A 12,299-nucleotide genomic window follows, 5' to 3' on the forward strand; every position below is an offset into this window, starting at 1 on the left:
GTCCTTAAGGAGAACTTCAAAATAGATATTTCTATAGCAGAATACAGATGCAGTTAAGTTGATGGCTGCTCTGAATATTGAACTTAAGTAATTTTAGCCAAGCTTTCCACCAGGAATCTGAAACTGCAATACCAAAGGTACGTGAATGTCCAGACCTGCTTAGAGTCAAGGTGATTTGTTTTGGTCCCAGAAGTGAAACTAAGACACAAATGAGGTCAGATGTCACAACAGCACAACATTTTATTGACTAACAGCCACTGGAGAACGATAGGAAAGAAAAATAAGGAAATAAGAAAGTGAAGCAGTAAAACATTTAAGATAGCAAGAAGTATAGCTACCACCACAGATCCCGTGACGTCTTGCATATCTGCTTGTTTCAGTTTGGTGGGGAAGATCTTCAAAGAGCAGTTGTTCACGGTGGTTATATAGTGTTAGTTCTTCCGCATTTTAGTTTGTTCCACCCATGGTCCGTGGCTTTCCAAGAACTGCTTTGCCTTCCCTCCTCCTATTTAGCGCATGCATATTTGGTTACTCTGCTGGTCATATGAGGGTCGTCAGGAGTGATCTTCACCGCCCCCAGCATCACCTCTGTTGGTGGAGCATGCGTAGTTGACCGGAGGGCCCATCTTTGCAGATGTAGCATGACTTGCAAACTTGCAGACCATTGAGCTTTTGCGGACTTGCAAAAGTAGCATGACTTGCACTTGCACAACAGCTGCATTATTAGCAGTTGAGCCGAGCCCTGAGCTTATCAGTGGTCGAGCCGAACCCTGTGGTTTATCAGTAGTTGAGCTTCTTCCAGACTTGCAAACAGTAGCCTTGGGATTTCTTCACGGGGAATTTCAGCAAGGTTGAGATAAACATTTAAGACAGTCTCTTACAGTGGAGTAGAGTACACAAGTAAATAGAGACTCAGCTGTCCAAACTGGAACACCTTGTGTCACTTCTGAATTTCTGGGATGTCTGTTATACTCAAGGACTGGCAGATGTACTGCACAACCCACGGGAGGCCTATTTCCTTCTGGAAGAGTAGCTGGAAGCTAGGCAGGATATCCTTCTCAAATTAGGTATGTCTGTTTAGACACCTGAATGGCTTCCGTGGGGCTAGTGTCTTGAACAATGAGGGCCAAGAGGCTAGTTTCCCTAGTCCTGCTAGCTAAGTTTCCAGTTACTGAGTGGTGATCATATTGAGAATGGGAGGAGGCTTGGAAAGAACGAATTGCAAGGGTGCACCTGAGCACTTCAACAAGAGAGGGAGGGAAGAGCTAGTCAAAGGCCTTGAATTGCATTAGCATTCCTGATTTGGATGATGTTTATCCTGAAATACTCTGACTAAAGTCTGTTATTACTGTTGTTCCCACTACTGCTTCCAAATTGATTCCCTTAATATTGTCCAGATTCTTAGAAGTTTTTTTCTGGGGCTTTTTTTACCTTCATATCTGCTCATTATTGATGGGAACATGGTATCTGGGGTTAAAGGGAGGAAATGGGTGAAACAGTGGAGTGTCACGTGTTGGAGTATAGTTGTCATCTTTTCAGCAAAGGATTAAAAAGAGCTAACTCCTTCAGTGTCTTCCAGAAAGGCTTGGTTCTTTGGCTTGTGACTAGCTGCCCAAATGATATAATTTCTGGCAACAGCTGAATTGTACTGCGACTACTGAACTGTCAGCTGGTAGTAGATGAGAAGGCTAAAAGATGAAGACCAGAGTATGAAATTTCTTGCTACAAAGAAATGACTGCTAGCTGTGTTGTCCTCAGAACTCTAAGGCAGGGTCCACCTCCTTACCAGAGATTCTGGTAACAGTAATTTCTTACTACAGTGATCTTTTATTTTTTTTTTTTACACATTAATAACAACATGTTAGCATGCCACTATTCTGGAAGAAAGGTATTAATTTCCTTATTCCAGAAGCACGTGGATACAATGCTCTTGAGCACTATTGGCAGGATCCTAAAGTGTTTGCAAAATAGTATTTCAGTAGAATGTATGAATCTAGACAGTATTAAACTCATTTTCAGAGTGTTAGCACCTTGAAAAATTAAATACCAGGCTGCTCACAGGAAATGATGGAAGAATATAACTGAATCTTAAAAATCCTTACATCTTATATGTTTGAATTCATTATGTGAGTTGGAAATACTTGACAATATCAGGACTTGCAAGAATGTATTTTAATTTTGATGAAAGAAATGCTCGTTGCAGTTGGCAGTGACAATTGGTGTGATTGTTGGCAGCTTCTGCATCATCATTTAAGTACATTTATTGCAACGCAGTGAGGATTTTTTATGAATAATCTTGTACTTAAATATCGTCTATCCCACAATAGCAGTATTTCCCTTTGTTACCATTATGACACTTATAATTGTGTTGTCGAAGGAAATGCATTGGAAAGCCTTGGACGTGAACATAAAGTCTCCCTTCAGAATTTAAGTTATTCAGAAATGGCTGGAGAATCAACCCTTGCAAAATTTACAATTTATGAAGTCTTAATACGTGATACTTGAAATGTTTGAAGATTGGGCACGTATAGCAAAAACAATGAACCATTTCACAGAGCAGTTGAAATATTTTAATTCAGCTCTGCAGTGCTTTCCAAGAAAGTCAATGCACTGCAGCATTAAAACTGGCCTGTAACACTCTTCCAGAGGGGGGGATTACAGCTAGTAGACTTTGTCTAATTTTCATCTCTTTACGTTTTAAAGGGTGGTAAATAAAGCATTCAGATTTTAATAAACCTATGGGCTAGATTCATGGTTGCTTTGGATGCTTCTATTTTGGCAGGAGGTGCCAGTTTCCCCTTGAGATGTGCTCTTGCTTGTTGGTTTAACCTATCTCCCTTCCACGAGCAGCAGCAGGCTGTCAGAACTAGATAGGAGCAGCTTTTTCTGGAACAAACTGGTTTGAAGAAGTTGCCAATTTTGCAGCACCAGTATTGGCTTAATGAGAAGCAAGAGGAAAGCAGTAATTATTTTTAAAATTACTTCAGACTCTCTCTTGCATGTGATATCGCCTCTCAGATTAAGTCTTCTAAGTGTTTGTTTTTGACAGAAAAACACGACCTGTGTAAATATAGCCAGTTTATCCTCGACCCTATGCATTTTAATGAAAAACCTTGCAAATATTAATGGTGGCTATATACACAGGGAGAGGACAAAAGATTCTGTAGGTCACAGCTGAAATGCCCTAATTTTCTCTATATTTATGCTAAAAATCGTATAGTTGGAACTGTCTTCTGTCTCTGACATACATTGTATTAATGTTAACTAGCCTGTCCATTATAAAACCCCAAAGAACTGTATGTGACTCACCGTTAGTATTTTCTGTTCTGAAATCTGTATAGTTAAAATTTCAAACAAGACTTCCGTAAAACTGAGGAAAATTGCCTTATGCAAGCCTAATTAATTTATTCATTCTGTAATGATTATGTCACTTTAGGTAAAATTAGTTGCCTTCAAGCACTCTAATAAAGACAGCTCATTTTAACGAAACTAGTGGCTTTTTTTTTGACTAATCTGTCCTGAAGAAAGGGAACCCTTAAGCCCTCCTTTCTAGTAGAGCATTTAGTGTCTACAAACAAAAATACCCTTTTGGTTCTATGAACGATTATCCATTAGCTATTTTAAATTGGCTCTGAAACCTGTTCGCTACAGTGAAGATTCAAATGAGCCGATGCTGGGGCAGACCAGAGCAGTCTCCTCCTATTGTCTCAGGATGCTTCAATAGCCTCAACTGTACTCCCAGGAAATTGAGGACCGAGTTGAAAATAGTACAATATATGCCTTCAGTCCATTTTGCTGAATGGCTTGAGGCGGCATTGCTGTAGATGCAGCGTGTGACTTGTGCAGAAGAGTAAGAGCAAGCGGTGGCTTCTTCTGCATGTCTGAAATTCAGGCTAGCATTTGCCTTAATGAGACGTATGCCTTGTGAGCCTGTAGCCAGTGAGAACTGTTACGGTGGAATTAACTCTTCTTTCCTGGCGCAACCCCATTTAATCCACGTCATATTCCCTAATCCAGCTCATTGCATGGCAGCAAATATCCTTGTGTTAGCATGGGATAGAAATAACGATATTGGCTTGCCTGCCTACTTACTTCTTTTTGCGATGTGGTGTGCAGGCCTGATTCAAGCAAAACCTGAATGTGAGGCTCTGCACCTGCCTGGTTTTTAAATGAATAGATGCTGCTGCTTAGAAGGGTTGGAAGTCTTCCCCTCTACTCAAGAGCAACATGCTTGTGATCCAGCTCACTATACAGGTGTGTAAACAACTATTTTGGCACAAAGGAGTAGATGAAATGTGGCATCTTATCACTTAACTATCTTCACGATAATCATGATCCTGGTTGTGGAACTCCTCCCAAGTTAAGTAATATGTTTTCATCTGCCCACTGGAGCACTCTGGAAATGCTTGTTCCATTTAAAATAAAATATATCTTGGAATTATTTTAGTGAAAATAAACCCTGACACTTGAGAACTTTATTCTTCTGAGCAAGAACAAACAGATAAATATGCTTTTAAGATCTTACTTCCTGCAGTGATTTCATGTTAGACAGTAACAGTTACAAACTGACACATTGGAAATATTTGCCTACACTCAAAGCTCAGTGGACTGCTTATGTAAATTTAGCTTATCCTTCAGCTTGCATCAGTGCATAGAAACAGGAGGAGAAACGGTGTCAAATCTCTCTTCCAACTTTGCCTTGGAAGCCCCCTGAATGTGTTGTTCAGTTCACTTACAAGTATCTCAGTGCTCTTTAGAGTTGATTGGGTCAAAAATTAGTTGAGCGTCAGAAAATTAGTTGCAACTGGAGGTCCTATTTACCTCCAATTTAATCAGGATAAACAGTAAAGCCTTACCGCCCAGGAATGTGCTTAATCTGAACAGCGCTAGCCAAAATGCTAACCTGAATCTGATCCTGTTTCTGCTGCTGCTGCATTATAACTGCTCTGACAATGCTTATTTAAAGATATTGGTTTTTTGTCGTCTCTGAAAATAATGGTTTTGGGCTGTCTTGATAATGTACTTGAAGAATACATACTGGATATAGCAAATATCAATTGCAGGAAAAAAAGTTTTGGAGTAGTGAAATTTCATTATATTATCCCACAGTGTGTGGGTTAGTAATGTTCCGTACTGCAGCTTTCCAGATTTTTTTCTCTTTTGTCCTCATTCCTCTTAACAAAACTAGGTATTTGGAGGAGGAGGAGGGAGGAAATGAACAGCCAAATAGTTTGCAGATATTTTTTTCCTTTAAAGATATAGTGTAGATCTTGTGTTGATATGGTATACTTCTATAGTTTCATTATAGAGGATCAATTACTTTCCTTACCAAATTATATGAGAAAATCTACTAAATTGCTTTTAATGTCTTGCTGCTCAGAATTTGAATCTTCTTGAAGAGAAAAAAGTATAATAGCTAGGATTCTCAGCCTTGGGAGCACTGAAGTAAATTGTGGCACACTTCAGGAAGCAGGTGTCCTGAAACAAGCGGAAGGAAGTGCTGGCCATAAGGTAAACCATGCTTAGAAACCTTGCTTCCAAACCTTAATGCTTAAAAAAAGTTTGATTCATTGTAGCACTGGGAAGGTGTTGCGCACGGGGACTAGATGGAGGAAATGTTAATAAATTCCAAGGTTAATTCAGGAATTGCGTTCTGTGCATGTTTAAAGAACAGTTTAAAATGTAACTGAATATTCATGAGGAGAAAAGGTGTACCAATGAACATTAAAAGTAGATACATACATGGAATGTAGTAAGAAGATGCTGGGACTATATTTACTTGCCTTTATTGCATTGCTTCTTCCTGTATTTTATTGTAGCTCTGATGATATATGAGCAGAAATGTCTTTGGAAAAATACCATTGTCCTTTTGGTTGTTCAAAAAAGTTAGAGTTAATTGCTTGCCACAGCACCTGTTGGCTTCTTTGCAAAAAGCTTGTAGTGTGTTTGTTTGCTTCAGCCATCTGTCTTAATACTGTTTGTCAGTTGTGACTTTAAACCAACCTGACTCTTCATCCACCAGAAGTCAAGCTCCTCTATCAAGTCTGTTCGTAGACTGGGAAAGGCAGTAATCCTTAGTGTGTAGTGTTGTATTTTGTTATTACCACAGGACCTAGGAGGGGATACTTGTCCATAATCTGGGTTAAGCCTTTCCACTGGAAAACTAGATGAGGAAGAAAGGGTTTCAAACTGTTGTAGTTTGAACCTGCCTCATTGGGAACAGCCACTCCTCACCCCCAACTCCCCCTCACTCACAACTTGTGGTCACGGGCAAAAGGAACAGAGCAGACTTGGGGAGAAAACAAACATAAATTTAATTTACCACAACCAGTTTAAACAAGTCAAATAGATCATGGCAGGAAAGAGAGAGAAAGAAAATAAAAACCGATCTTGAAGGTGAGTTATTAGAAGGTGGACTACCAAGCCGGTAAAGGACTTAGAACACAAGTCTTATGAGGAAAGGCTGAGGGATCTGGGGCTGTTTAGCCTAGAGAAGAGGAGATTGAGGGGAGACCTCATTGCTCTCTGCTCATCTGCTCTCTACCTGAAGGGAGATTGTAGAGAGGTCGGGATTGGTCTAAGTGATAGGACGAGGGGAAATGGATTTAAATTGCGCCAGAGGAGTTTCAGGTTAGATATTAGGAAGAATTTCTTTACAGAAAGGGTTGTCAGCTGTTGGAACAGGCTGTCCAGGGAGGTGGCTGAGTCACTGTCCCTGGATGTGTTTAAGAGACGGGTGGATGTTGCGTTGAGGGGAATTGTTTAGTAGGTTGATAGGACTGGGACAAAGGCTGGACTCGATGATCTTCTGGGTTTCTTTCAGCTGATACGATAACCCTGATTCCTCCCACTCCTCCCACTCCTCCCTCCTTCCTGGCTACCTCCTCGTCTCCAGCAACACAGGGGATGATGGGTGCAGTCTCGGTCCATCTTCCACAAGGAGAAGCCTCGTTGTAGCCTTTCCATGCCGCCATGTAATTTGCCTCTCACAGGAGGCAGTCCTTGTCCTCCAGTGAGTCCATCCCACCGCCATGGGATCCATCCATGGACCACAGTAAGGCTGCTGTGGGGTGGGTCCTCCTTGGAGCTGCGGTCCTCTTCAGGCATGTCTGTTGCTCCTGTGGTCTCTCTCCTCCTGGCTTGGGCTCCTCCACAGGCCACATCCTGGACACTCGCCTCTGTTGATCTCCTTGGCCTGCAATGTCCACAATCATCACAGTCCACCAGGGAGTGTCCTGCTCTGGTGCCCTTCTCCCCTGCATCCTCATGGACCACGTGTTTGCTCTTCTCTTACCTCCCTCACCTCTCCAAAACCAAAACAGAGTTCTAAACACAAAAGATGGGAGACAGGAGCTCCTCCAGCAGGCTTCCCCTCTTGAATATATTGATACACAGAGGTGCTGATTGGCCTGGACTTAGCCAGGGGCAGGTCTGGCTGGTTTCCCAGGCTCAGGAAGGTTCTGGAATTTTCTCTAACAGGAGTTATCTTCATAGCCTTCCCCTCCCTCCATGAGCAAAACCCCAACTAGACACAAACCCATCACACAAGTCATGTCTGATTCCTGTGTCAAATCGTCACTGTACATACAAAATATTTTATAAATAATGTGATTTGAGATAGTAGAATAATCTAGTAAAACTGTCAAGTCATTAATATACTGATATTTATTGTGCACTGTTTCCATTTTTCTTATTGATACCAGAGGACTCTAGCATACATCTATTCTATTTGAGTTTTCCTTCTATCTTTTAAATAAAATTTCTCTTAGTCTACTGCAGTATGGAGTGTAATCTAGCAGACTAATCTGAGGACAATGACATTGTCTCAGTACTCTCCTGAGTCCCTTTTACTTGGAAAAATAAAAGCATAAGATCTCTGTGGTTAGCAACATTCTCAGCTGGATTAGATTTCCACTGTGGTACACATACTGCGGTTGATGTGAGGTTGTATATTCTCACATCTCTCTAAGGTTGCAGCATGCTAGAACACTGTCTTCTCCATGAAAAACCTGCAGTGTTACATACAAACCAGCATCTCTTTCAGATCTGCTTCACTTCTCTTACCAGCTAAGACAGAGTTCTAATTTCAAGCATTTAGCTCTTTAAAAAAAAAACGATCCTAAAGCAAACAAGAAATAGCCCAGAACCATTAAGGTCTGTCCTCAAGACCTATGTGTAGTGGGTTGACCCTTGTCTGGCTGCCAGATGCCCGCTGTTCTCTCTCTCCTCTCCCCCTCAGCAGGACAGATAAGGACAGGGAGACCACTTATTAATTACCATCAGGGGGAAGACAGATTCAGTGTGAGGAAGATTAACTTATTGCCCTTTAAATACATTTGGATGGTGAAAAAAACCCATATATCCCCACCCTCTCCAAAGAACCTTTCCTTTTCACATCCCTCTTCAACTTCACTCCTTCATCGCTGATTTTACCTTCTCCCCTCCTCAAATGGTGGAGCAGGGATGTGGAATGGGGGTTCTGGTCAGTTCATAACAGTTCCTCTCTGCTGCTCCATCCTCCACTCATTTATTCCCTGCTCCAGTGTGAGGTATTTCAAGACCTGCTCCAAGGTGAGTCCTCTCTGTGGTGTACAGTCCTTCAGGGACAGGCTACTTCAGTGTGAGTTCCCCAAAGGCCACAGTCCCAGCCAGAAAACTGGTTCCTGCCTGGGCACCTCTCCATGGGACACAGCTTCTGCCAGGAACCTGCTCTGGTGTGGGCTTTTGTCATGTCTTAACCCCAGCTGGCAACTAAGCATCACACAGCATCCTCTGCTGCAGTGGAATGTGGAGGAGAATCAAAACCAAGTAAAACTAGTGGGCTGAGATAAGAGCAGTTTAGTAATTTAAATAAAAATAAAATGTAGTAATAGTAATAGTAGTAACAATAACTGTAAGGAGAAGGAAGATAACAAAAAGAGAATTAAATAAAACCTGAGAAAGACAAGTGATGCACAATGCAATTGCTCACCGCCTGCTGACTGATGCTCAGACAGTCCCAGAGCAGAGGTCAGCACCTCCTGGCCAACTCCCACCAGTTTATATACTGGGAATGATGTTATAGTATGGAATATTACTTTGGCCACTTTGGATTTGTTGTCCTGGCTGCATCCCCTCCCCAGCCTCTTGTGCCCCTCCAGCTGTCTTGCTGGCAGGGCGTGAGAAGCGGAAAAATCCTCAACTTAGTGTAGATGCTATTTTACATACCACTGTTGTTAGTCATTGCTATCAACATTATTCTCATACTAAATGCAAAACACAGCACTGTGTTGGCTACTATGAAGAAAATCAGCTCAACTGCAGCTGAAATGAGGACAGCTTTCTGGAGGCTGCAGCTTCCTTCAGGGCACATCCACGTGGTGCGGCATGGGATCCTTCATGGGCTGCAGGGTGGGTATCTGCTCTAATGGGGTCCTCCACAGCTTGTAGGGAGACCATTTCACCATGGTCTTCTCCATCAGCTGCTTTAGTGTCTGAAGCACCTCCTCTCCCTCTTTCTTCACTGACCTGAGTGTCTGCAGGAATGATTCTCTCACATTGTTCTTATTCTCTCCCACCTGCTGTTCCACAGCATGCTTTTTACCCTTTCTTAAACATGTACACAGAGGCTCCACCAGCATTCCTGATGGGTTCTGCTTTGGCCAGTGGTGGCTCTGTCTTGGAGCTGACTGGAATTAGCTGTCTGACATGTGGTCAGCCCGTGGTGTCTTCTCACAGAGGACACCCCTGCAGCTCCCTTCAGTACCAAAACCTGGACATGTAAACGCAAGGCACTATGTCACTGAACCAAATTTTATTCTTAAAGAAGACTCTGCATAGGAGAAAAATTAGTATTGTGCTGATGCGGTTTGGCCTGTAACCGACAAAAATAGTATAAATGACTTAAATCCCATCAGATATGTGATAGCTGACAGCTGTACAATTTGTATTGGAGGAATGGCTGAAAACTTTGCTTGGCCTCTGTGTTGCATTCTGTAACTACTATTGCAAAGTAAAAATTATCTCGAAAGTTACTATTTCCAGATAAAACTTCAGCGCTTAGTTATGACAGATAACATTGATAATGTCTGTAGAAATGCTGATGTTGAAACAAAGCTATGTTTGTGCATGAGCTTTGCTGAATTAGTGTGTCTTTGCTTGAATATAATCACTGCTCTTTTTTAAACCTCAAATACATTGTTTTCGTATTTATCTGTGTTTTCCATTTAATTCCAAAGCAGTCGTCATCTTCTTTCTCTTCTGCCTTTGTTTTCTCATAGGAAGCTCTGAATTCTGGGTTTGTTGTAGACAATGTTTACAATGTTTTCCCTTCCCAGTAGCTCACTGTCTCTCTTAGTTATGTGGGTTCTGGCGAACTGCCGGCCGTTCACCGTGTTCCGCAGGGCTGCGTGGTGATTATAGGATGCACTCTGCTGTGTTCTTTGCTTTATTGATAAGGAGCGCGGGTAGAAATTCCAGTACTGGCACGCAGCATATCTGCGTAAGAGTGTCTCTTTGAGGTGGCTAGATTGAACTTCTGAAATGAACCTCCGTGAAATTGTTAGGTACTGTTATTTGCTATGACTCTTGTGTTTCAAATGCAACACACACGAAAAACCACATATGGAGTAGTCTACTGGCACCTTCCATTTCCCACGAGGAGGGTGGAGAGGAAAAGACTACACGTGGTTTATATTGTTCGGTATGTTACTGAAAGAGCCTTGGATATATTAAGAATGATAGAGAAGGGCCTGAAAGTTTTTCATCCCTCATACCTTCAAGTCCTTCTCCTCAAGGCTGCTCTTAATCCACTCACTGGTTGCCCAGCCTTTATTTGTGCTTGGAATTGCCCCAGCCCAGGTGCAGGACCTTGCATTTGACCTTGTTGTATGAACTGCCTGACATACCAGAACTGGATTTTGTAATTATTCTACGTGATGATGGTATAAAAAATGTTTCAAAAATTTCAGCCAAAATATGGAATTTGTATATCAAGGGAAGCTGCACAAACATGTATTGAAATGCAGACTGACAAAACGGCAGTTGTAATAAAACCAGACTTAACATCATAGCCTTGCGGATGAAAGTGAAATGCCTTTTGCATAACTGGCACAAGCTAATTTAGCAAAATTAGTGGACTTTCGTCAGAGAACTGCTTTATAGTGCACTGGCCAGCTAAGTATCTAGCGTGTATTGAAGAACATTGTAAGAAAGTTACATAGATCTTGTATGAAGCACTTTAAGAATTAAGTTCTTCCGGGGAAAGTGAAATATTTGTTTCTGTACTTCTGCATTTTATTGTAAAAGTGAAACAGGAACAGAATTAAGCCCATGCTCGTTTAGTTAAATATGCAAGTGCTGAATGATATACTGGTGTTAAATTCATTGGGTTAAGCGATGCTTCTGATCTTCTTTAAGGCCCTGAAATCAGGGCTCCTCTCAAATGGCAGCTGTACATCTAGAATGTCTCTCAGGGTGGACTCACATCTTCTGCTGTAGGCTTTGCATGGTGACATCCTATGTGATTATTTCAACCAAACAGTTTAAAATCTTTTATTAGTGGTAACAACTGTGATAATTTTCTTAAGCAAGATGTTAATACCTAGTATTTTAGGGATTTCTCTTGGATGAGAAAAAAACCTCAGTGCTAATAAGACATTCTATTTTCTGCAGGTGGGAAAGCCATCTACTTTAAAATGTTTATCTAGATCTTTTTCATTTCAGTCTGGTCTACTCACAGTTGAATCTGAGGTTTTGAACTTGACTTTGTACTTTTTATTCTCTTGAGAAAACTATGAAATATTTAACCCTTTGTGTTACTGGTTCTCAGCTCTTTCTTCAACAGGAGGAGCCTAGGTACGTTTTTGTCTTAGATTTGTTGCCCGATATGTCTTACAGAGGAGAGGAGGGAGAGAACATTGCTTATTTATTCCTATGTCTTTCTTGGTTGCTTTCCCTTGCTTAATGGAAAGGTAGTCATGGTATTAATACAGATCAGTTCTTCCTCCATGCAACTTGCCTTGTTAATTTTGAATTTATTACACTTCAATTTCTTGTGTTACATAGCTGCAGGTCAGTCATACCACAGTGCTGGCATGTATGTATGTGTTTGTTATACTACTCAGTGTCACTAATTAATACTCCATGCTAACAAATGTTTATTTTAATCCATTCTACAATAACAAATTGTTAATGGGAATGCATTCCCGTTAGAGGGAATTCTTTATAGAGGTGAAACAAAAAAGTGCTTGACCTTGGTTGAAACAACACATCATCAGGGAATATCAGGTAGAGGTTACTTCAGTGGTGAATGAGAGCAT

At 41.3% G+C, this 12,299-nt stretch overlaps 1 protein-coding gene across 1 annotated transcript in view; it reads left to right on the plus strand.

The window, feature by feature from the left end:
- Window positions 1–9,308: 9,308 nt before the first annotated feature.
- Window positions 9,309–12,299, plus strand: part of TRIM24 (tripartite motif containing 24) — a 39,409-nt gene continuing 36,418 nt past the window's right edge. Inside the window, exon 1 of the mRNA XM_009868421.1 lies at window positions 9,309–9,390. Within this exon, the coding sequence (XP_009866723.1) occupies window positions 9,309–9,390 (82 nt within the window). The remainder of the gene's footprint in view (window positions 9,391–12,299) is intronic.

This window comes from Apaloderma vittatum, unplaced genomic scaffold, assembly GCF_000703405.1.
Source record: "Apaloderma vittatum isolate BGI_N311 unplaced genomic scaffold, ASM70340v1 scaffold22624, whole genome shotgun sequence".
Classification (NCBI taxonomy): domain Eukaryota; kingdom Metazoa; phylum Chordata; class Aves; order Trogoniformes; family Trogonidae; genus Apaloderma; species Apaloderma vittatum.